At 58.0% G+C, this 25,138-nt stretch overlaps 1 protein-coding gene across 1 annotated transcript; it reads right to left on the bottom strand.

Annotated features, from left to right (window-relative positions):
- Nucleotides 1-2,959: 2,959 nt before the first annotated feature.
- KAT7 (lysine acetyltransferase 7) lies at nucleotides 2,960-24,330 on the bottom strand. Its single transcript, XM_041426459.1, has 16 exons — nucleotides 24,085-24,330; nucleotides 22,634-22,781; nucleotides 20,196-20,372; nucleotides 19,264-19,503; nucleotides 15,863-15,945; nucleotides 15,564-15,653; nucleotides 14,934-15,032; nucleotides 14,685-14,795; nucleotides 13,617-13,808; nucleotides 12,576-12,665; nucleotides 12,018-12,158; nucleotides 11,527-11,620; nucleotides 11,243-11,389; nucleotides 10,581-10,687; nucleotides 7,452-7,634; nucleotides 2,960-4,580 (listed from the first exon to the last, which is right to left on the bottom strand). The coding sequence occupies exons 1-15, from the start codon at nucleotides 24,097-24,099 to the stop codon at nucleotides 7,533-7,535; spliced, it is 1,836 nt and encodes a 611-aa protein (XP_041282393.1). The 5' UTR covers nucleotides 24,100-24,330; the 3' UTR covers nucleotides 2,960-4,580; nucleotides 7,452-7,532.
- Nucleotides 24,331-25,138: the final 808 nt, after the last annotated feature.

The following is a 25,138-nucleotide window of genomic DNA, read 5'->3' as shown; positions in this document are numbered from 1 at the left end:
GCGCTGGGAATTGTGCTCCAGAGGCGGCTCCCGCTCCTCCCGGCCCTTTGGAAGCCGGGATTTGCTGCTTCCCGAGCCCGGCACCTTCCCCGGCTCACCCTGCGGGGGCTGCGGGCCCGGAACAGCGAGAGGAAGGGACGCCAAAAATACCCGGTAATTACAGAGGGACGGGGCTGGAGCCCGGCCGGGGCGGCTCCGGGCTCCGCTCCGCGGGAACCGGCAGGAGGAACGTTCCGGGAAAGATCCTCCGTGCCCCGAGCCCCAGAATCCCTGCAGTGCCTGCGGGGAATTCCTGGGGATGTCAGGAAAAGGAGAGAGCCCTGCGAGAGCGCTGGGCAGCCAAACACCTTTTTTGGTGGAAAAATCTCATCCTGAGGCTCTTTTTCTGCAAATTCTTATTTCTTTCTTCTCCCACTGGGATGGAGCCACAGCAGCAATTCCCGTTTTCAGTTTGGAATGAGGATCCATCCAAGAATTCATCCCTTTCTCCATCCATCCATCCATCCTCCATCCATCCTCCATCCTCCATCCATCCTCCATCCTCCATCCATCCTCCATCCTCCATCCATCCTCCATCCTCCATCCATCCTCCATCCTCCATCCATCCTCCATCCTCCATCCATCCTCCATCCTCCATCCATCCTCCATCCTCCATCCATCCTCCATCCTCCATCCATCCTCCATCCTCCATCCATCCTCCATCCTCCATCCATCCTCCATCCTCCATCCATCCTCCATCCTCCATCCATCCTCCATCCTCCATCCATCCTCCATCCTCCATCCATCCTCCATCCTCCATCCATCCTCCATCCTCCATCCATCCTCCATCCTCCATCCATCCTCCATCCTCCATCCATCCTCCATCCTCCATCCATCCTCCATCCTCCATCCATCCTCCATCCTCCATCCATCCTCCATCCTCCATCCATCCTCCATCCTCCATCCATCCATCCCTGGATCCCTCCCTCCCTCCCTCCCCCTCTGCAGTGACTCACAGGGAGCAGCAGCTCCCGGTGAATCACCAGGAAAACTTCCTGATCCAGCCGGATCCGCAGGCGGAGCTGCCCTGGAGAATCCCAGTGTCCAAGCTCTGCCCAAACAACTCCAGGGCTCCGTGCAGAGGAGCCTTTCCCGATGATCCCGGAACCTTGGAGCGGTTATTGGGATCGGGGTTTTGGGAACCCCCTCAGGATCACCAGGTGATCCCCTGATGATCCCCTGATGATCCCGTGATGATTCCCTGATGATCCTCTGATTCCTCACCAACACCCCGGGAATGGCTCAAACACCCCCAGCACAGCTCAGCGATTGTCCCTCTCCCCGTGTCCTTCCCCCGTTCCCAATATCCCTCTCTTTTTGCCCAGAAATCAGGGATAAATTCCCGCAAAAGGCACCCCGAGCTGCCGGAGTTCCCTGCCTTTGCCCGGGGAAGCAGCACCCTCTGCTGCCCTTCCCGGCGTCCCAGTCCTGCTGGAAAACCTCGGGAAGGTTTTTTTCCCCTCACTGACACTTCCCGGGACTTCCCGGGGAGTTTGGCTCATGAGGAACTCGCTGGAATTGCCCAAAATCCCGGATTTTGCTGGGATCCTGCTCCTTCCCAGCTGCTCCGGGCTCAGGCTGGGAGAAGCCTGCTCTCCCAGCGCCCTGCTCAGGAAAGGATGCGCCCAAACTGGGAGAACTGGGAGCAGCAGGCGGGGATGAGGGGCTGGAATGGGTTTTCCAGATAAAACAGGAGTGCTCCATCCCTGGAAGTGCCCAAGGACGGGGCTTGGAGCAGCCTGGGATGCTGGAAGGCGTCCTGCCCACGGCCGGGATTTAGGATCCCTGCACCCCAAACCCACGAGCTGTGATCCCAAATCCGGCTCCACCCGGGAAGGTTCTGGCTCCCCGGGCACTGCGGGGCGGTGCCAGGGCCCGCCGGGGGCTGAGCTGAGCTGCAGGAAAGCCGCAGGAGCCTTTGGGATCCGTGGTTTCCTGGGGATGTTTTCTTTTCCCTCTCCTGGCTCCCGTTTTTTTCTCTCGTGCACCTCTCTGGCGGTTTCGGGGCAGCGTGGGCCGGGCTGGGGAGGGCAGGAAAGGCTGAGATAATGACAGGGGATGATCCCAGGAATAGAGCTGCTCTTCCCTGGCCAGGAGAGGCTGTTCCAGCTCTTTCCGTGGGTTTGGGATGGAGGGGGGGGGCTGGGGGCACAGGGATTGTCCCCAAGGGCTGAGGGTGACAATAGGAACAGCTGAAGTCACTGCATGGATTTAGCTCCCGGTTCTTCCTGCTTCCCCCGGTTCCTTTTGGGAATATCAGCCCCTGCTCCCCACCACATCCTGCCCCAAAGCACCCCAGCAAAAGGGAGAAGCCAGCAGGAATTCCAGGGGGAGAAGGATCAGGAGCCACCGAGCAGCTCCTGGAAATCCAGGGAGATCTCAGGGAATTTTCCTTCAGCAGCTTTCCCTCAGTGTGGGGAAAACTCCTCTGGTCCCAAGAACAGCCTCAGGTGCCAGGGGAGGTATCAGGGAGAATTCCTTCATGGAAAAAGGGGAAAATTCCCTGTGGGGAAAATTCCTCTGGTCCCAAGAACAGCCTCAGGTGCCAGGGGAGGTATCAGGGAGAATTCCTTCATGGAAAAGTCTCAAAGCACTGCAACACTCCAGAGCTGGATATCTGGGAAAAGACTCAACCCCGAGGCTGCTCCAGCCCCAATCCCAAAGCCCCCAGGCCTGGGGGGGTCAGAGCAGCCCCGGGGGTCTCAGAGCAGCCCCAGGGGTCTCAGAGCAGCCCCGGGGGGGTTCAGAGCAGCCCCGGGGGTCTCAGAGCAGCCCCGGGGGGGTTCAGAGCAGCCCCGGGGGGGTCTCAGAGCAGCCCCGGGGGTCTCAGAGCAGCCCCGGGGGTCTCAGAGCAGCCCCGGGGACACGGGGGAGCAGCTGCTGCTCCGGGGGCTGCAGGGGAAGCAGGAACACGGCCGGAGCAGGAACATGCTTTTATTGAGGAGTGGGTACAGGAGCAGCACGGCCTCCCCCCTGCCCGGGACATTCCTGGGAATCTGAGCTGGGGACAGGGACAGCAGAGTCACTAATGCCCACGAGGGCCACAGCCAGCAGCCAGGGGCTGGCGGGGTCCAGGAGAAAGGCAGGGAAGCAGGAGGGAAGTTTTCCAGTCAGGATGGGGCAGTGGTTAATGGGAATGGCTCCCACCGGCCAAGGAGTGCTTCATTTCACAGCCTGTTCTGTGAGGAATCACTGGGATGGAGGAATCAGCACTGGGATCACTGAAATCAGCACTGGGATGGAGGAAATCAGCACTGGGATGGAGGAATCAGCACTGGGATGGAGGAAATCAGCACTGGGATGGAGGAAATCAGCACTGGGATGGAGGAATCAGCACTGGGATCACTGAAATCAGCACTGGGATCACTGAAATCAGCACTGGGATGGAGGAAATCAGCAAAATCAGCACTGGGATGGAGGAAATCAGCACTGGGATGGAGGAATCAGCACTGGGATCACTGAAATCAGCACTGGGATGGAGGAAATCAGCAAAATCAGCACTGGGATGGAGGAATCAGCACTGGGATCACTGAAATCAGCACTGGGATCACTGAAATCAGCACTGGGATGGAGGAATCAGCACTGGGATCACTGAAATCAGCACTGGGATCACTGAAACCAGCACTGGGATCACTGAAACCAGCACTGGGACCAGGGAATTCAGCACTGGGATCAGGGAATTCAGCCCCTTCCCAGGGCTGTCCCCTCTGCCAGTGACACTGGAGCCACACAGGGATGGGTGGCATGAGGACAGTGGTTTTACTGGGAGGCCATTCTGGGATATTTCTGCTGATGGGAGGGAGGAATCAAAGCTATTTTTTTGCTCTGCCAGGGAATCCATCCCTCCCTGGAGCACAGCAGCCCAACAGCTCCTGGAATTGGTGCTGGGAGTTCCTGTGGCTCTTTGGAAAAGGCCAAAGTTTGGATTCCTTCAGCCTGGAGAGGGAAAAAAACTCCCAATAAAAAGGGACCTGCAATTCCAGGAAGGCTGCTCTGGGAAAAACATTTCCAGGGGAATACACTCAGCAGGTGGTTTATGTACAGGAACTCAGCAATTCCACAAGATACACACCAGGAAAAATGGGAATTCTACTCCAGAGGTGCTTCCAGCAGGGCTGTGGTGGCTCCAGGAGGGGGTGACAGCAACACCCAGTGACTCCCTCAGGTGCAGGAGGTGCAATTCTGGCTGTACAACAGGAACTAAGTGAAGATCTGCTGGATCCTAGGGAAAACTGCTGGGAGAGGGGCAATGACCCCACTAAAGCTATTTCAGACAGAATGGGACAGGAGCAGCCCCAAGTCACCGCAGGGCTGCCCCACAGAAGCATTTCCAGCACTGTCCAAGAGCCAGGGGTGAGCCCAGCAGCCAGGGAAGCTGCAGGAGGGACAGAGGGACGGAGCAGGACAGCAGGGACAGGGACAGGCCCAGCAGTCAGAGCTCCTCAGCTTCCTGGGGCTCCCAGCCTCTTCCAGTCCTCGCGGCCTCACTGAGGCCGGACCACGCGAGTTCCTCAGAACCGGGGGGACACAGGGACACGGGGGTGACCCGTCCTGGGGACACTGCAGCAGCCAGCCACCACGGCAGCACACGCATCCCTGCGGCCCTGCTCTGCTGGGGACACTTAGGTGCCCTTGGGAGGGGTCCACTTCAGGCAGCTGGGATCCATGGTCTTGTTGCTGTTGGACCTCTTGGCCTCCTTGGCGATCCACTCATCGATCAGGTCCTGGGGAGAGCAGGGAGGGACAGCTCAGGGTCGGGGGGTCCTGGTGGGGAATCAGCCCTGGGACAGTGCCACGCAGGGGTGGGGGCTCAGCCATTAATGCCTCAAAGGATTGGCACAGGAACGGCACAGGAACAGCAGAGTTACACCAAAACAAGGCCAAAACGGCACCAGAGTAACAGCAAAGCAACACCAGAGTAACACCAAAACAAGGCCAAAACGGCACTAGAGTAACACCAGAGTAACAACAAAACAAGACCAAAACGGCACCAGAGTAACACCAAAGCAACAGCAGAGTAACACCAAAACAGCACCAGAGTAACAGCAAAGCAACACCAGAGTAACACCAAAACAAGGCCAAAACGGCACCAGAGTAACACCAAAGCAACACCAGAGTACCAGCAGAGAAACACCAAAATAACAGCAGAGTTACACCAAAACAAGGCCAAAACGGCACCAGAGGAACACCAAAGCAACACCAGAGTACCAGCAGAGTAACACCAAAACAAGACCGAAACAGCACCAAAATAACAGCAGAGTTACACCAAAACAAGGCCAAAACGGCACCAGAGGAACACCAAAGCAACACCAGAGTACCAGCAGAGTAACACCAAAACAAGACCAAATATCAGCACAGTAACAGCACAGTAACACCAAAGTTACCCCAAAAGAACAATTTCTCCTCCATGCAGCTTTCCAGAAGCCCTTCAATCCAGTTCCAAAGGGCCCCCCAGGGAAGGGAGAAGGTTTGGGGTTCAAACCCCCCCACCCAGGGATGTGTCAGGGAGGGAACAGGCAGGAGCCATGCAGGGCTCCATCAGGAGGTCAGGGAGGTTTGGGTTGGGTTTTAGGGAAAAGTTCCTCATCCAGAGGGTGGTGGGCACTGGAACAGGGAATGGGCAGGGCCCCCAGGCTGCCAGAGCTCCAGGGGAGTTTGGATACCCCTCCCAGGGATGCTCAGGGTGGGACTTTGGGGTGTCCTGCAGGGCTCATTCCTGCCCTGCTGAAGAATGAGGTCAGATTCCCACTCCTGTTTCACTTGGAGATGAGACGAGCAGGCTGGAGAAGACAGGGAAGCCCTGATTCCAGCAAGGAAAAGGAGCAAAGGAGAACCCAAGGGAGCCCTGATTCCAGTAAGGAAAAGGAGGAGAAGCCAAGGGAGCCCTGATTCCAGTAAGGAAAAGGAGGGATGGAGAATCCATGGAAGCCCTAATTCCAGCAAGGGAAGGAGGAGAACCGAAGGAACCCTGATTCCAGCAAGGGAAGGAGGAGAACCCAAGGAGCCCTGGTTCCAGCAAGGGAAAGGAGGGATGGAGAATCTATCGAAGCCCTGACTCCAGCAAGGGAAGGAAGAATGGTGAATCCATGGAAGCCCTGATTCCAGTAAGGAAAAGGAGGAGAACCCAAGGGAGCCCTGATTCCAGTAAGGAAACAGCAGAGTTACACCAAAACAAGGCCAAAACGGCACCAGAGTAACACCAAAGCAACAGCAGAATAACACCAAAATAACAGCAGAGTAACACCAAAACAAGACCAAAACGGCACCAGAGTAACACCAAAGCAACAGCAGAATAACACCAAAATAACAGCAGAGTAACACCAAAACAAGACCAAATATCAGCACAGTAACAGCACAGTAACACCAAAGTTACCCCAAAAGAACAATTTCTCCTCCATGCAGCTTTCCAGAAGCCCTTCAATCCAGCTCCAAAGGGCCCCCCCAGGGAAGGGAGAAGGTTTGGGGTTCAAACCCCCCCACCCAGGGATGTGTCAGGGAGGGAACAGGCAGGAGCCATGCAGGGCTCCATCAGGAGGTCAGGGAGGTTTGGGTTGGGTTTTAGGGAAAAGTTCCTCATCCAGAGGGTGGTGGGCACTGGAACAGGGAATGGGCAGGGCCCCCAGGCTGCCAGAGCTCCAGGGGAGTTTGGATACCCCTCCCAGGGATGCTCAGGGTGGGACTTTGGGGTGTCCTGCAGGGCTCATTCCTGCCCTGCTGAAGAATGAGGTCAGATTCCCACTCCTGTTTCACTTGGAGATGAGACGAGCAGGCTGGAGAAGACAGGGAAGCCCTGATTCCAGCAAGGAGCAATGGAGAACCCAAGGGAGCCCTGATTCCAGCAAGGAAAAGGAGGGATGGAGAATCCATGGAAGCCCTAATTCCAGCAAGGGAAGGAGGAGAACCGAAGGAACCCTGATTCCAGCAAGGGAAGGAGGAGAACCCAAGGAGCCCTGGTTCCAGCAAGGGAAAGGAGGGATGGAGAATCTATCGAAGCCCTGACTCCAGCAAGGGAAGGAAGAATGGTGAATCCATGGAAGCCCTGATTCCAGTAAGGAAAAGGAGGAGAACCCAAGGGAGCCCTGATTCCAGTAAGGAAAAGGAGGAGAAGCCAAGGGAGCCCTGGTTCCAGCAAGGAAAAGGAGGGATGGAGAATCCATGGAAGCCCTAATTCCAGCAAGGGAAGGAGAGAAGCCAAGGAGCCCTGATTCCAGCAAGGGAAAGGAGGAATGGAGAACCCAAGGAGCCCTGATTCCAGTAAGGGAAAGGAGCAATGCAGAACCCAAGGAGCCCTGATTCCAGCAAGGAGAAGGAGGAATGGAGAGTCCATGGAAGCCCTGATTCCATCAAGGGAAGGAGGGATGGAGAACCCAGGGAGCCCTGATTCCAGCAAGGAGAAGGAGGAATGGAGAGGGGTGACCCGTCCTGGGGACACTGCAGCAGCCAGCCACCACGGCAGCACACGCATCCCTGCGGCCCTGCTCTGCTGGGGACACTTAGGTGCCCTTGGGAGGGGTCCACTTCAGGCAGCTGGGATCCATGGTCTTGTTGCTGTTGGACCTCTTGGCCTCCTTGGCGATCCACTCATCGATCAGGTCCTGGGGAGAGCAGGGAGGGACAGCTCAGGGTCGGGGGGTCCTGGTGGGGAATCAGCCCTGGGACAGTGCCACGCAGGGGTGGGGGCTCAGCCATTAATGCCTCAAAGGATCGGCACAGGAACAGCAGAGTTACACCAAAACAAGACCAAACGGCACCAGAGTAACACCAAAGCAACACCAGAGTAACACCAAAACAAGGCCAAAACGGCACCAGAGTAACACCAAAGCAACACCAGAGTAACACCAAAACAAGGCCAAAACGGCACCAGAGTAACACCAAAGCAACACCAGAGTAACACCAAAACAAGGCCAAAACGGCACCAGAGTAACACCAAAGCAACAGCAGAATAACACCAAAATAACAGCAGAGTAACACCAAAACAAGACCAAATATCAGCACAGTAACAGCACAGTAACACCAAAGTTACCCCAAAAGAACAATTTCTCCTCCATGCAGCTTTCCAGAAGCCCTTCAATCCAGCTCCAAAGGGCCCCCCCAGGGAAGGGAGAAGGTTTGGGGTTCAAACCCCCCCACCCAGGGATGTGTCAGGGAGGGAACAGGCAGGAGCCATGCAGGGCTCCATCAGGAGGTCAGGGAGGTTTGGGTTGGGTTTTAGGGAAAAGTTCCTCATCCAGAGGGTGGTGGGCACTGGAACAGGGAATGGGCAGGGCCCCCAGGCTGCCAGAGCTCCAGGGGAGTTTGGATACCCCTCCCAGGGATGCTCAGGGTGGGATTTTGGGGCGTCCTGCAGGGCTCATTCCTGCCCTGCTGAAGAATGAGGTCAGATTCCCACTCCTGTTTCACTTGGAGATGAGACGAGCAGGCTGGAGAAGACAGGGAAGCCCTGATTCCAGCAAGGAGCAATGGAGAACCCAAGGGAGCCCTGATTCCAGCAAGGAAAAGGAGGGATGGAGAATCCATGGAAGCCCTAATTCCAGCAAGGGAAAGGAGGAGAACCGAAGGAACCCTGGTTCCAGCAAGGGAAGGAGGAAAACCCAAGGAGCCCTGGTTCCAGCAAGGAGAAGGAGGAATGGAGAACCCAGGGAGCCCTGGTTCCAGCAAGGAGAAGGAGGAATGGAGAACCCAAGGAGCCCTGATTCCAGCAAGGGAAAGGAGGAGAACCCAAGGAGCCCTGGTTCCAGTAAGGAAAAGGAGGAGAACCCAAGGAGCCCTGGTTCCAGCAAGGAGAAGGAGGGATGGAGAACCCAGGGAGCCCTGGTTCCAAGCAAGGAGAAAGAGGGATGGAGAACCCAAGGAGCCCTGGTTCCAGCAAGGGAAGGAGAGAAGCCAAGGAGCCCTGATTCCAGCAAGGGAAAGGAGGGATGGAGAACCCAAGGAGCCCTGGTTCCAGCAAGGGAAAGGAGGAATGCAGAACCCAGGGAGCCCTGGTTCCAGCAAGGGAAAGGAGGAATGGAGAACCCAAGGAGCCCTGATTCCAGTAAGGGAAAGGAGCAATGCAGAACCCAAGGAGCCCTGATTCCAGCAAGGAGAAGGAGGAATGGAGAGTCCATGGAAGCCCTGATTCCATCAAGGGAAGGAGGGATGGAGAACCCAGGGAGCCCTGATTCCAGCAAGGAGAAGGAGGAATGGAGAACCCAAGGAGCCATGGTTCCAGCAAGGAGAAGGAGGGATGGAGAACCCAAGGAGCCCTGGTTCCAGCAAGGAGAAGGAGGGATGGAGAACCCAAGGAGCCCTGGTTCCAGCAAGGAGAAGGAGGAATGGAGAACCCAAGGAGCCCTGATTCCAGTAAGGAAAAGGAGGAGAACCCAAGGAGCCCTGATTCCAGTAAGGGAAAGGAGCAATGCAGAACCCAAGGAGCCCTGATTCCAGCAAGGAGAAGGAGGAATGGAGAGTCCATGGAAGCCCTGATTCCATCAAGGGAAGGAGGGATGGAGAACCCAGGGAGCCCTGATTCCAGCAAGGAGAAGGAGGAATGGAGAACCCAAGGAGCCATGGTTCCAGCAAGGAGAAGGAGGGATGGAGAACCCAAGGAGCCCTGGTTCCAGCAAGGAGAAGGAGGGATGGAGAACCCAAGGAGCCCTGGTTCCAGCAAGGAGAAGGAGGAATGGAGAACCCAAGGAGCCCTGATTCCAGTAAGGAAAAGGAGGAGAAGCCAAGGGAGCCCTGGTTCCAGCAAGGAAAAGGAGGGATGGAGAATCCATGGAAGCCCTAATTCCAGCAAGGGAAAGGAGGAGAACCGAAGGAACCCTGGTTCCAGCAAGGGAAGGAGGAAAACCCAAGGCGCCCTGGTTCCAGCAAGGAGAAGGAGGAATGGAGAACCCAAGGAGCCCTGATTCCAGTAAGGAAAAGGAGGAGAACCCAAGGAGCCCTGATTCCAGTAAGGGAAAGGAGCAATGCAGAACCCAAGGAGCCCTGATTCCAGTAAGGGAAAGGAGCAATGGAGAACCCAAGGAGCCCTGATTCCAGTAAGGGAAAGGAGCAATGGAGAACCCAAGGAGCCCTGATTCCAGTAAGGGAAAGGAGCAATGCAGAACCCAAGGAGCCCTGATTCCAGTAAGGGAAAGGAGCAATGCAGAACCCAAGGAGCCCTGATTCCAGTAAGGGAAAGGAGCAATGCAGAACCCAAGGAGCCCTGATTCCAGTAAGGAAAAGGAGGAGAACCCAGGGAGCCATGGTTCCAGCAAGGAGAAGGAGGGATGGAGAACCCAGGGAGCCCTGGTTCCAGCAAGGGAAAGGAGGAATGCAGAACCCAAGGAGCCCTGGTTCCAGCAAGGGAAGGAGGAGGCGAAGGGAGGTGCCCCAGGAAACCCAGGCTCACCTGTCTCTTGAGGACCAGGTGTTTGCCCTTCCAGTACTTGAGCATCTGCAGGGCCTGCAGGGTGCTCACGATGTCCACGGGGTTCACAGCAGTCTCCTGGGGGAGCCCTGGTTCCAGCAAGGGAAGGAGGAGGCGAAGGGAGGTGCCCCAGGAAACCCAGGCTCACCTGTCTCTTGAGGACCAGGTGTTTGCCCTTCCAGTACTTGAGCATCTGCAGGGCCTGCAGGGTGCTCACGATGTCCACGGGGTTCACAGCAGTCTCCTGGCTGATCTCTGCAATCAGAGCCCACCCAGAGCCTCTGACACAGCCCCAGACCCTGGGCCAGCAGCAGCTCGGTGGAATTCCCTCAGGAATGTGGGACTGAGCAGGCACAGCCAGGATGGCAGGGTTTGGGGGTGCTGGGTTTGGGATCTGTAACAAATCCCCTGAGAGAAGGTGCAATCCTGCTTTGGCAGGGTACCTCATATCCCCAGGAAACTCCATGTCCTCCCAGGTGCCACCAACAGAGAAATGCCATCAAAAAAAGGCCAAATATTCACAATATTGGCCGCTGGAGCCATTTTTTTTTTGTGTTGTTAAAATAAACATTCTAATACACAGCTGGATGAAGTTTTTTGCTGAATCTTTTTAAAATTGCAGTTTTTTTCATCAAGAAGCCAATTAATCCTACCAAAGTGCTGCACATGGCCCATCTCTGCTGCTGGCAGGGCTGGGAAGGAGCCATTCCCAACCACAGGAACATCCCATGAAACTCAGTGCTCCACAAACACTTGGGTGGGTGAGGCAGGCCTGAGGGGCACGGGGGTGTTCCCAAAGCTCCCCCTGACCTTTGATGGAGATCTCCTTGCCCTGGAAGTTGTGCAGGTACCGCAGCAGAACTTCCTTCCAGTAGCTCCTGTAGCTGATCAGGCCCAGGTCAGACAGGGGACGCTCTGGGGAGCCAACTTTCTCTTCTACTTTAGACAGCAAATAGCCTAAAAAATATAAAAATAACCATATTTAAACGACTCAGAAGTGAAGCAGGGTGGAAGCTGCTCCAGCAGCAGCAGCCAGGGGAGATTTCCTGGTGGAGCTGGAGGAATTTGTCCCTGGAATTTCCCCCCACACTCACTGAAGTCAATGAGCATTTTGCCATAGCCTTGTCTCATGTACTGGGGCATGGTCAGGATGCAGGACACGTTGTAGTTCAGGAAGGAATTCTTCTCCTGGAAACAAGAGCAGAGAGGAAGGGCAGAGCTCAGGATTTTTATTCCTTTAGCTGTTTTGTTTTATATAAAAAAAAATCATGGTGATTAATATTTATTTTAATGTATTTTTCTCCACATTCCTTCCCAGTTTCTTTCTCCCTCATGAAGACACCACTCTGCTTCCTGGGAACTACAGTTCCTTGGAGCTGGTTTGGTTTTTGCTGGGAATGAGGAAAGATGGAGCAGCACAGCACCTGCAATCCCTCAGCAAACACAACAACCCCTGCAGCTCAGCCTTGGACTTTCATCTGCTCCCAAAAGCAGCAAACCCTGAGACTGCAAAAGGGATTCAGTGCTGCTGAGGGGGCCCTAAATCCCATTTTAGTGAGGTGGGGGATGAGTGTTTTCCACTGACCTTGGAGAAGTACCCGATCAGGTGGCAGCCAGTGTTGTCAGCCTCTGTCATGACGTAGAAAAGGAAGGGTTCCACATCATAATAAAGGGTTTTGTGGTCCAGGAAAAGCTTTGCCAGCAGACACAGGTTCTGACAGTAGATCTGGGCACAGAAAAGAGATGCAGGTGTTTACTCCAGTGGGATACCCCAAACGTGGGCAAAACCACCTGGGAAAGGACAAAAACTCCTCAGAATCATCTGAGAAATGATGGGGAAACAAGAGCAGCTGGGCCAGGAAACAATTCCATTGGTGATGGAAGTGGAAGAGCCTGGATGCTGCCCCTCACCTCTGCTGGGTGAGACACAGAGGGAGCTGCAGGAGCAGCACAGGAGCAGCAGCAAAACTGCAGGAACGGCCAGGCTGCAGCAGCCCCTCTGGGAGCAGGGCCAGCAGGGCCACCTGGGCTGTCTGCAGGGCCACCTGGGCTGTCTGCAGGACCACCTGGGCTGCCTGCAGGGCCACCTGGGCTGCCTGCAGGGCCACCTGGACTGCCTGCAGGGCCAGCAGGTCCCACTCACCTTGTTCTTCTTGCCATCCACCTCGAAGACAGAGATGGAGCCCTTGCGGTAGATCTCGTCCCCCGGGGGATGCTTCCAGACACACTTGGCCTGGGACAGGGACAGAATTGGGGCTGTCACCGCTGGCCTGGGGACAGCAGCTGCTGCAGGGTGACAGGGAGCTGCAGCCTGGCCTGCCACTGCAACCCAGCCCCGCCAGCCTGGTGTCAGGCACTGCCATGTGCACGGGCTGAGCCTGGCCGGGCCATTCCCTGCAGGAATTCACAGCAGCATTCCCAGCAGGACTGAGCTGTTCCCTGGACCCACAGCAGCATTCCCAGCAGGACTGAGCCATTCCCTGACCCCACAGCAGCATTCCCAGTGGGAATGTGCTGTTCCCTGGTCCCACAGCAGCATTCCCAGCAGGACTGAGCCCTCCCTGACCCCCCAGCAGCATTCCCAGTAGGACTGAGCCATTCCCTGATCCCACAGCAGCATTCCCAGTAGGAATGAGCCCTCCCTGACCCCACAGCAGCATTCCCAGCAGGACTGAGCCATTCCCTGACCCCCCAGCAGCATTCCCAGCAGGACTGAGCTGTTCTCTGGTCCCACAGCAGCATTCCCAGTAGGACTGAGCTCTCCCTGACCTCACACCAGCATTCCCATCAGGACTGAGCTCTCCCTGACCTCACACCAGCATTCCCAGCAGGACTGAGCCATTCCCTGACCCCCCAGCAGCATTCCCAGCAGGACTGAGCCATTCCCTGACCCCCCAGCAGCATTCCCAGTGGGAATGAGCTGTTCCCTGGTCCCACACCAGCATTCCCAGCAGGACTGAGCCATTCCCTGACCCCACAGCAGCATTCCCAGCAGGACTGAGCCCTCCCTGACCCCACAGCAGCCCCCCATCAGGACTGAGCCATTCCCTGACCCCCCAGCAGCATTCCCAGCAGGAATGAGCCCTCCCTGATCCCACAGCAGCCCCCCATCAGGACTGAGCCCTCCCTGACCCCCCAGCAGCATTCCCAGTGGGAATGAGCCGTTCCCTGCCCCAGCCCTCACCATGTGCCTGCGCAGGATGGTCTGGCTCTTCATGTACTTGAGGCAGAACTCGCACATGTAGAGGCGCCCGAGGCGCGCGTACTCCTCGGGGTAGGGCGAGTGGTACCACGTGTCCAGCTCGTAGCGCCCGAACGCGATGGTCTTGATCATGTTGCTGCCCTCGGTGATCTGCCCCTGCAGCCTCAGCTTCTCCTGCCCCCCCGGGGGAAAGCAGGGTTAGCCAAAAAGTGAACTCAAAGCAGCAGGAGGGGAATTGGGATTTGTTTTCCTGGAGGAGATCTGTTTTAAGTTTACTGAATTCGTGTTTTGTTAAATTCCTACAGCTCCTCGACACTCCCTGCTCCTTTCCTGATCCCAGGGAGAGGACACAGGTACTGTGAGAGCAGCTGAGGGAGCTGGGGGTGTTTATCCTGGAGAAAAGGATCAGGGGAGATCTGCTGGCTCTCCATAACCCCAGCAGGAGGGTGCAGCCAGGGCAGGGCCAGGCTCTGCTCCCAGGGAACAACAGGACAGGAGGACACGGCCCCAGGCTGTGCCAGGGCAGCTGTGCCAGGCTGCACATCAGGAGGAATTTCTTCCCAGAAAGAGGGATTGGGAACTGGAAGGGGCTGCCCAGGGAAGTGTCACTGTCCCTGGAGGTGGATGTGGCACTTGGTGGCAAGGTGGTGTCAGGTCACGGGTGGCACTCGATGATCTCAGAGGCTTTTCCAGCCCAGTCCATCCTGTGGCTCTGTGACACCGCCCAGGGCTCTGCCCCAGGCACCCCAACTGTCCCAGGAAAGCATCAAAGGATCTTTTGATCCCTCTCTGGAATGTGATGTGGCTTTGGGAAGCTCCTCAGGAGCCTCAGCAACACCAGCCCATGAGCTCAGTCACAGGCTGAGGCGGCTTTTGTTGTCACCAGCCCTCAGCAGGGAGGCTGAAGCTGCCACTGTCCCCTGGGAGCACCCCTGGAATGTCACCACACATTCCTGAGCGCAGAGCTCAGCTCCAGCACTCACCCCCAGCCCGGCTGGCTCCCCGTGCTGCCTGCCAGGCCCCAGAGCTGTGCCTGGGGCAGGGTCTCACCAGGTCCTCGGAGGCGCGGGCCTGGGCCCTGCGGAACAGCTCCAGGTCGTACTCGCTGGTCAGGTTCTCCAGGAGAGGCTCCCTGGTGTTGCCATAGGTCTGCCTGTGCTCCTGCAAAACCACAGCACAGCAACTTTGGCTGCTGAGCTGCTGCATCCTGCAGATTTTCTAGCTGGGAGTGCTGCAGGATGACTGGGAGAGCCAAACTGCATCCCAGGGGGAGTGAAAGGATGGAATTCCTGCTTTTACCATGTATTTCTCCTTCTGCTCCTTGCTGAGCCCCGAGTTCCTCTTCTTCCTGAGCTCAGCCACCTTCTCTTTGTAGCGCAGCTGCCTCTCTGTGGGGGCCTGAAAGAAACCCCAGGTGGGGCCTTGAGAGGCTCCAGCCCCTCCAAACCTCCCCCTTCCCTGCCCACCCCGAAGAATTCCACCCTGGCTGCCATTCCACGAGGTCAGAACCAGATCCTCTGCTAATCACAGGGCACTGCAGCTGCAGCACAGGAATGCAAAGCAGGAAATTTTCCTCCCCACCACAGGACAGGGTGAGCTCCCCACGGAATGCTCCGTGCTGGGGAACAGCTCCCAGCTGACTCAGGGACTGGGAAATGTCATTCCCCTGCTCTGGCTCTCTGCTGGTTACTCAGAGGGAAATTGCAGTTTACAGCTCTGCAGGAATTCCCTGGTCCAGCACATCCAAACTCAGGGAAAGGATCATCCTGAGAACACAGCTCTGCTCTCCCTGCCTGCTCCAACCTCACTGAGGGGATCCAGGGAATTTTCCCTCTGGAATGGCAGCTGGGCAGGGTCAGGACTGCCCCAGCAGCTCCTCAGGATGTGGGAAGGGAGCCCAGGCCCCCAGCCCCCAGCCCAGGCCCTCACCTGGTGCCTGGTGGCGTGCCTGTTGTTGTCATCCTGCCTGTGGGCCAACATCCGCTCCTCAATCTGCTTGTCCCGGCTCTGTGCCCGCACCTGGGGGCCAAAATTCACCTGTCAGGGCTGCAGCCACCTCCTGTCACCCCCTGCCCCTCCAGGGGTGACACACAAATGCTGCTGCCTCACAGGCAAGCACAGCAGCACGAGGGTGTGAACTGTTTGCTGCTCCCAGATCACGAGGATCAACATTTCACCCTAAAAATCCCAAAGGAGGAGAAATCAAAGGCAAAACCATCCACGTTTACCTTGCACTCATCTGCTGAGAGGTTGTGGTAGAGAGGGCACCCCGAGATGGAGAAGTGGCGCTCGTGCTTCCCGGTCAGGTGTCCTGCAAGGGGTCAGCAAAACAACAAAGCTTGTGACAAATGATCCCAAAGGGATGGAGGAAGTCTCCCACATGGGCAGATCCCTCACAGGATCACTGACGGGGGATAGGAGGAGGAAACTTCCTGTTTAAAAAGGAAGGAAAACCTTTCTGACACTAAGCCAAAGCAGCCAGGGATGGGAGTGCAATAATTTGGCACTGAAATCTTGTTTCTGGCAAAAACCAGTGCCCTGCCCACAAACCTGAGGCTTCTCCTCCCACACCTGTGCTCACCCTCCTATCTGGTCCCTCATCCTGTCACCCTCCAAAACAGAAAACACCTCCAGGAACAACATCCCTGTATTTATGCTTCACATCCCTTCTCCAGACCTGCTCCTTGGCATTCCTGACCCTGATTCCTGCCCGTTTTCAGGAGTGACAGTGACCAATCACCCTCCAAAACAGAAAACACCTCCAGGAACAACATCCCTGTATTTATGCTTCACATCCCTTCTCCAGACCTGCTCCTTGGCATTCCTGACCCTGATTCCTGCCCGTTTCCAGGAGTGACAGAGACCAATGCAGCAATCTCCTGCCCCTGATTCCTGCCCGTTTCCAGGACTGCTGCTCTGGTCGGTGTCAATCTCCTGACCCTGAATCCCTGCCCGTTTTCAGGATTGCTGCTTTGGTCGGTGTCAATCTCCCGACCCTGGTTCCTGCCATTTCCAGGAGTGACAGAGACCAAAGCATCAATCTCCTGACCCTGATTCCCTGTCCATTCTCAGGAGTGCTGCTCTGGTCGGTATCAATCTCCTGCCCCTGATTCCTGCCCGTTTTCAGGAGTGAGACAGACCAAAGCATCAATCTCCTAACCCCGGTTCCCTGCCCATTCTCAGGACTGCTGCTCTGGTCGGTGTCAATCTCCTGCCCCTGATTCCCTGCCCGTTTCCAGGAGTGACAGAGACCAAAGCATCAATCTCCTGACCCTGGTTCCTGCCCGTTTCTAGGACTGACCCCGACCAAAGCAGCAATCTCCTGACCCCCATTCCCTGCCCATTTCCAGGACTGCTGCTTTGGTCAGTATCAATCTCCTGACCCTGGTTCCTGCCCGTTTCTAGGACTGACACCGACCAAAGCAGCAATCTCCTGACCCCCATTCCCTGCCCATTTCCAGGACTGCTGCTTTGGTCAGTATCAATCTCCTGACCCTGGTTCCTGCCCGTTTCTAGGACTGACACCGACCAAAGCATCAATCTCCTAATCCTGATTTCCTGCCCATTTCCAGGAGTGACACCAACCAAAGCATCAATCTCCTGCCCCTGGTTCCTGCCCATTTTCAGAAGTGACACCAACCAAAGCAGCAATCTCCTGACCCCGATTCCCTGCCCATTTCCAGGATTGCTGCTTTGGTCAGTATCAATCTGCTGCCCCTGGTTCCTGTCTGTTTCCAGGACTGACATCGACCAAAGCAGCAATCTCCTGACCCTGATTCCCTGCCCGTTTTCAGGATTGCTGCTTTGGTCGGTGTCAGTCCTGGAGACGGGCAGGGAATCAGGGTCAGGAGATTGCTGCTTTGGTCGGTGTCAGTCCTGGAGACGGGCAGGGAATCAGGGTCAGGAGATTGCTGCTTTGGTCGGTGTCAGTCCTGGAGACGGGCAGGGAATCAGGGTCAGGAGATTGCTGCTTTGGTCGGTGTCAGTCCTGGAGACGGGCAGGGAATCAGGGTCAGGAGATTGCTGCTTTGGTCGGTGTCAGTCCTGGAGACGGGCAGGGAATCAGGGTCAGGAGATTGCTGCTTTGGTCGGTGTCAGTCCTGGAGACGGGCAGGGAATCAGGGTCAGGAGATTGCTGCTTTGGTCGGTGTCAGTCCTGGAGACGGGCAGGGAATCAGGGTCAGGAGATTGCTGCTTTGGTCGGTGTCAGTCCTGGAGACGGGCAGGGAATCAGGGTCAGGAGATTGCTGCTTTGGTCGGTGTCAGTCCTGGAGACGGGCAGGGAATCAGGGTCAGGAGATTGCTGCTTTGGTCGGTGTCAGTCCTGGAGACGGGCAGGAACCAGGGGCAGGAGATTGATACTGACCAAAGCAGCAACCTCCCGCCCCTGGTTCCTGCCCGTCTCCAGGACTGACACCGACCAAAGCATCAATCTCCTAATCCTGATCCTGCCCCTGGTTCCCTGCCCGTCTCCAGGACTGACACCGACCAAAGCCGCAGCCCCGGAGCAGCGCTGCCGAGGTGCGGCCTTACCCAGGGAGTTGCAGCCAGGAGTGGGACACTTCATGTTGAAGTTGTAGCTCTCGTGGAAGCGGCGGCGCTTGGGCCGGTGGGAGAGGTCGCTGCCCGAGTCCTTCATGGACATGTCCTTGGCCAGGCTCTCGTCGTGGGACACGTTGGGGCTGGAGATGTCGATGTCGGACTCCGAGGACGGCGCGTTCCCCGTGGGGGTGCGGGGCGGGGACTCGTCGTGGTCCGCTGCGTTTTTGGTGTCTGGGGAGGGGCAGAGGGGACACAGCTGAGGGGAGAGCTCCCAGAAACGCTCCCAGAAACGCCTCAGGGGCTGCACAGAGCCTCTCCCACCCTGGAGCAGTGTTCCCTGTCCCTGAGGGCACCAACAGAGCATTCCCTGTCCCTGTGGGCACCAACAGAGCATTCCCTGCCCCTGTGGGCACCAAGGGAGCATTCCCTGCCCCTGTGGGCACCAAGGGAGCATTCCCTGTCCCTGAGGGCACCAAGGGAGCATTCCCTGCCCCTGTGGGCACCAAGGGAGCATTCCCTGTCCCTGAGGGCACCAACGGAGCATTCCCTGTCCCTGTGGGCACCAACAGAGCATTCCCTGTCCCTGTGGGCACCAAGGGAGCATTCCCTGCCCCTGTGGGCACCAAGGGAGCATTCCCTGCCCCTGTGGGCACCAAGGGAGCATTCCCTGTCCCTGTGGGCTGCAATGCAGCATTCCCTGCCCCTGCGGGCTCCAATGCAGCATTCCCTGCCCCTGCAGGTACCACCAGAGCATTCCCTGCCCCCGTGGGCACTAATCCAGCCCTCCCAGCCCCTGCGGGTACCTCTGTGGCTGCTGCTTGCTGCGTGTCACCCTCCGCGTGGAGTACCCCGGCTCGTCCGGCCCGAACGCCGGCGGGTTCCGCACCGGGCTGGAGTCTGCTCCGGGGGAGCGCAGCGTTACACCGGGGACAGCGCGGGGACACCACGGGGACACCACGGGGACACCGCGGGGACACCGCGGCTCTGGTCGGTATCAATCTCCTGCCCCTGGTTCCCTGCCCGTCTCCAGGACTGACACCGACCAAAGCCGCAGCCCCGGAGCAGCGCTGCCGAGGTGCGGCCTTACCCAGGGAGTTGCAGCCAGGAGTGGGACACTTCATGTTGAAGTTGTAGCTCTCGTGGAAGCGGCGGCGCTTGGGCCGGTGGGAGAGGTCGCTGCCCGAGTCCTTCATGGACATGTCCTTGGCCAGGCTCTCGTCGTGGGACACGTTGGGGCTGGAGATGTCGATGTCGGACTCCGAGGACGGCGCGTTCCCCGTGGGGGTGCGGGGCGGGGACTCGTCGTGGTCCGCTGCGTTTTTGGTGTCTGGGGAGGGGCAGAGGGGACACAGCTGAGGGGAGAGCTCCCAGAAACGCTCCCAGAAACGCCTCAGGGGCTGCACAGAGCCTCTCCCACCCTGGAGCAGTGTTCCCTGTCCCTGAGGGCACCAACAGAGCATTCCCTGTCCCTGTGGGCACCAACAGAGCATTCCCTGCCCCTGTGGGCACCAAGGGAGCATTCCCTGCCCCTGTGGGCACCAAGGGAGCATTCCCTGTCCCTGAGGGCACCAACGGAGCATTCCCTGTCCCTGTGGGCACCAACAGAGCATTCCCTGTCCCTGTGGGCACCAACAGAGCATTCCCTGTCCCTGTGGGCACCAACAGAGCATTCCCTGTCCCTGTGGGCACCAACAGAGCATTCCCTGTCCCTGTGGGCACCAACAGAGCATTCCCTGTCCCTGTGGGCACCAACAGAGCATTCCCTGTCCCTGTGGGCACCAACAGAGCATTCCCTGTCCCTGTGGGCACCAACAGAGCATTCCCTGTCCCTGTGGGCACCAAGGGAGCATTCCCTGTCCCTGTGGGCTGCAATGCAGCATTCCCTGCCCCTGCGGGCTCCAATGCAGCATTCCCTGCCCCTGCGGGCTCCAATGCAGCATTCCCTGCCCCTGCAGGTACCACCAGAGCATTCCCTGCCCCCGTGGGCACTAATCCAGCCCTCCCAGCCCCTGCGGGTACCTCTGTCCGAGAAGTCCACGGCCTGCTCGGTCTCGGAGCCCGAGGAGCGCGTCTGTCGCAGCGGGTACTTCTTGGGGGTGACAGGAGCTGGCTGCTGCTGGCTGCGGGTCACCCTCCGCGTGGAGTACACCGGCTCGTCCGGCCCGAACGCCGGCGGGTTCCGCACCGGGCTGGAGTCTGCTCCGGGGGAGCGCAGCGTTACACCGGGGACAGCGCGGGGACACCACGGGGACACCACGGGAACCACGGTCACACCGTGGGGACACCACAGTCACACCACAGGAACCACAGGGACACCACAGTCATACCATGGGGACACCATGGTCACACTACGGGGACACCCCAGTCACCATGAGGACACCCCAGTTACACCATGAGGACACCCCAGTCACTATGAGGACACAGTCACACCATGAGGACACCACAGGAACCATGGGGACACCACAGTCACACCACAGGAACCACACAGTCACACTGGGGGGACACCATAAGGACACCACAGGAACCATGGGGACACCACAGTCACACCACAGGAACCACAGGGACACCACAGTCACACCATGGGGACACCGCAGGGACCACAGTCACACCATGGGGATACCATGGGGACACCGCAGGGACACCATGGGAACCACGGTCACACCATGGGGACACCGCGGGGACCATGGTCACACCATGGGGACACCACAGTCACACCACAGGGACACCCCAGTTACACCATGAGGACACCCCGGTCACACCACGGGGACACCCCAGTCACCATGAGGACACAGTCACACCACGGCACCCACAGTCCCCCTGCCCCACGCTGACCGACGCCCCGTGCCTCTGTCCTGCCCATGCCACCATGCCCTGGCCTTGCCTGATAAAACCTCAGCACACTTGGAGCAATCTGGAGTGCCACCAGCTTTCCCCAGGTTTAACAACTTAATTAACCCCTAATTAGCGCCCAGCTCCTATCTGGAGAAGCAAAGATCCCTCAGTTTAGATAAGAGCCATCAGTGTTTAGATAAGAACCCCTGGGAACAGCGGGATTGCCTGTGCTGTGGAGCTGCACCTGGGACTCTGTGGGGCTGCAAGAGCCTTTGCCCAGTTTGAGGAAGATCCTTGCCCTGGTTTAAGGAGGAGCCTTGCCCCAGTTTAAGGAAGAGCCTGGTTTTGGTTTAAGGAAAGACTTTTCCTGGATTGAGGAAGAGCCTTGCCCTGGATTGAGGAAGAGCCTTGCCCTGGTTTGAGGAAGATCCTTGCCCTGGTTTGAGGAAGATCCTTTCCACGATTTAAGGAGACTTTCCCCAGTTTAAAGAAGAACTTTTCCTGGGTTTGAGAAAGAACCTTTCCCCGGCTTAAGGAAGAACCTTTCCCTGGTTTAAAGAGGAGCCTTGCCCTGGTTTAAGGAGAAGCTTTTCCCTGGTTCAAAGAAGAGCCTTACCCTGGTTTAAGGAAAAGCCTTGCCCCAGTTTGAGGAGGAGCCTTTCCCTGGTTTAAAGAACCTTTCCCTGGCTTAAAGAAGAGCCTTTCCCTGGTTTAAAGAAGAACCTTTCCCTGGTTAAAGAGGAGCCTTGCCCTGGTTTAAAGAAGAACCTTTCTCTGGTTTAAAGAGGAGCCTTTCCCCAGTTAAAGAGGAGCCTTTCCCTGGTTTAAGAGGAGCCCTTCCCCTGGTTTAAAGAAGAACCTTTCTCTGGTTTAAAGAAGAGCCTTTCTCTGGTTTAAAGAGGAGCCTTTCCCCAGTTTAAGGAAAAGCCTTTCCTCAGTTTGAGGAGGAGCCTTTCCCTGGTTTAAAGAATAGCCTTTCCCCAGTTTAAGAGGGAGCCTTTCTCCAGTTAAAGAAGAACCTTGCCCTGGTTTAAGGAGGAGCCTTTCCCCAGTTTAAGGAAAAGCCTTTCCCCAGTTTAAGGAGGAGCCCTTCCCCTGGTTTAAAGAAGAACCTTTCCCCAGTTAAAGAAGAACCTTTCCCTGGTTTAAGGGGAAGCCTTTCCCCAGTTTAAGGGGGAGCCCTTCCCCTGGTTTAAAGAAGAACCTTTCCCTGGTTTAAAGAGAAGCCTTTCCCCAGTTAAAGAGGAACCTTTCCCCGGTTTAAAGAAGAACCTTTCCCCGGTGAAAGAAGAACCTCTCCCTGGTTTAAAGAGAAGCCTTTCCCCGGTTAAAGAAGAACCTTTCCCTGGTTTAAAGAGAAGCCTTTTCCCAGTTAAAGAAGAACCTTTCAGTGGTTTAAAGAGGAACCTTTCCCCAGTTGAAGTAGAACCTCTCCCCGGTTAAAGTAGAACCTCTCCCCGGTTTAAAGCAGAACCTCTCCCCGGTTAAAGAAGAACCTTTCCCTGGTTTAAAGAGGAGCCTTTCCCCAATTAAAGAAGGTTAAAGTAGAACCTTTCCCCGGTTAAAGCAGAACCTCTCCCCGGTGAAAGAGGAAGCTCCCCGGTTTGCGGAGCAGCCCTGCGTACCCTGGGAGCTCTGGCTGAGGCGGGCGGAGGAGCGGGTGACGCGGGCGGAGCGCCGGGAGGTGCCGTCGCTCTCGGAGCTGTCCGTGTGCTCGGGGTCCGTGGAGAAATCCGAGTCCTCCGTGCCGTCCGAGCTGCTGCCCGCGTTCCTCTGCAACGGCACACACCGCACGTCAGCACCGGGGCTAAAACCCGCCATAAACGAGTCAATATTTGGCACTGCCCGCGGCCCCCCAGCCGCTTCAGCTGCGCTGTGAGGGTTTATGTGCTTTATCCTAAACCAAGGACTCTTTTTTCTCTTTCTATTTGTGTCTGCTGCTCTGCCAGTGAGGAGTTTCCAAAGCAAACAGGCCAGGTGATCCCTCATGGCCAAAGGGATATCCCAGCACAGGGTGTCACTCCCAGGACACAAACTGCAGGAATTAGCAGAATTATATCAGAATTATCCCAAAGCAATCTGGAAGGGGGTCAGGCATCAGCAATTACGATTTTTTCTCCTTTCCGTTACCACCGTTATTTAACACTATCACATCATTTCACTTCATTTCTCATCGTTAAACCGCTCACACTCCAACCGAAACCCTTTAATTTTGCTCCCCCCACCATTCCAGGTTTGTGCCTAATTTCCAGGTGCGCTTGAACGGTAACACCGTGAGGGGACACCGGGGGTCTGAGGGTGGCGGCAGGTGCCGGTGGGAGGCTGCGGGAGCCCGGGGCGGGCAGGGCCGTGAGGGGCCGGCGATGGCGGCGGCCGTGAGGGGAACTGGGGGGGCGCAGCCGCCATGAGGGGAAGGGGGGGGGGGCGCCTCGCGCCGCTGGCGCCCGCGCCGCTTTGTTTTGCACCCAGCGGAGCCGCGCGGGCCGCAGCCAATCACAGCGTGCGTGGGCGGGGCCGAAAAGATGCTCCACCAATGGCAGCTCGAGGATAAAAAAGGCGGGCCCCCACCGCGCGTGATTGACAGCGAACGGCAGCAAATCAGCGCGAGGCTTGCTCCCACGGCAACGCCAACCTGGGGGGGCCGCGGCGCGGTGGGGGAAGGGAGAAACAAGGCTCGCGCGGGGAGGTGACCGTTGGGGGTGGAGATGGACAGCAGCAGTAGCCAATCAGCGGCCAGCCCGGCATGCAGACCCGCCCAATAGACGGCCAGCTCTCCGAGGGCGTGTTCAATCGGAAACGGCAAGGGGCGGGCCCCGCTGCCGGCGCGGGGGAGGGGAAACGGTAGCCGTTGTGGGTGATGAGTGACAGGCACAGCAGCCAATCAGCGCGCGGCCTGCTAGTGCTCCAGCCAATCAGAGAGCGCGGGAGGCGGGCGCTGGGGGCTCAAGGCCGCTATTTTCCCCCCAGTTTTGGAGCCGGGAGAAGGAGCGGAGGGGCTGGGGAAGGGTAGAAAGCAGCGGCCCGAGCTCGCCGGTCTCCCCGCTGGCCGCCTCCCCCGTTTCCCGGCCGCGCTCACCTTCCTGCGCTGCATCCTGGGCGGGGGCAGCGAGCTTGCCTGGTCCCCGGCGCCCGCGGCCCGCGAAGCGGCGGTGGCCGCCGCGGTGTTGCTGCTGGCGGACTCCGTGGTGACAGCCGTGTCCCCCGCTCTGCGGCACGTCTGCTCCTGCGGCGCCAGCCCCGCTCCCGCCGCCGCCAGCCGCCGTTCCCTGCTCGGTCCCTCACGCTTCCGCCGGGACGCGGCCCACACCCCCGTCACGTGACCGCGCGCCATCTTGGAGCCGGGCAGGCGCCGCCGGCCCTGAAGCCGCCCGCCGCCATCTTTGATCGGGGCAGCAGGCACCTGGCGGGGGCGGCCGCCATCTTTGATAAGGGCACGAGGCCGGCGGAGCGAGGCGCGCCCGGTACCGAGGCCGCCGTGTTGGGTGCGGGCAGCGCCGAGCCCAGGCGGGGGAGCTTCCAGAGCTCCCTCGTGGTGTGAAGCCTCGAGAATTGCAGCACCGGCAGCTCCTCCGTGGAGCCTGCGGGAAGCAGTACCCTGGAGGTGGGGTGTGTGGCCCGGGGGTTCCCCTAGGGATGAGAGGAACTGTGAAGGACAAAGTGTCATGGCGGCCACAGTGCTTTCCTGACTCGCTGCTCCCCGGCCCCGACGAGCCCGGGAGCCTCCCGGAGGCGCGGCTCGGAGCAGCGGGAGCGACTAAACGGGGCCTCGGGAAGGGCGGAACCGATCCCGGCCGGCACCCGGCACCTCCGTCCCACCGGGTTCGAGACGGGCCCGGGCCGGCGGAAGGACCCCGAAAGCCCCGCTCGGTGTCGCACAGAGTAGGCGGAGCCTCTTCCCGAGATCACCAATCAGAGCCCGTTTCTTTACCCCGCCCCCTCAGCGCAGCCAATCGCCGCTCTCCACATCGGGCGGCGCGCCTGCGCGCGCCGTGCATAGCGAAGGCCCCTAAGCTTGGGGTGCCCTCGATAGTGCCTGCACCGCCCCCCACACCCCCGGTCCCATCGCGGCCGAACCGCGGAGGGCGCAGCCCCGGGAAGGATTCAGAGATCGCGGCGTGAAATTCCCGTCC

The sequence above is a fragment of the Onychostruthus taczanowskii genome, unplaced genomic scaffold (genome assembly GCF_017590055.1).
Source record: "Onychostruthus taczanowskii isolate IOZ18803 unplaced genomic scaffold, ASM1759005v1 scaffold91, whole genome shotgun sequence".
NCBI lineage: Eukaryota > Metazoa > Chordata > Aves > Passeriformes > Passeridae > Onychostruthus > Onychostruthus taczanowskii.
The sequence above is the reverse complement of the archived record's forward strand: the minus strand, read 5'-3'. Positions and strand labels throughout refer to the sequence as shown.

What these genes read in the sequence shown, in the direction of transcription:
- KAT7 (XM_041426459.1), bottom strand. An exon ending in CCTCAGCCAGAGCTCCCAGG is followed by an intron (nt 20,373 to 22,633) that starts GTACGCAGGGCT and finishes CCCCCGGAGCAG; the next exon opens with ACTCCAGCCCGGTGCGGAAC. An exon ending in CGTGGACTTCTCGGACAGAG is followed by an intron (nt 19,504 to 20,195) that starts GTACCCGCAGGG and finishes GCCCCTCCCCAG; the next exon opens with ACACCAAAAACGCAGCGGAC.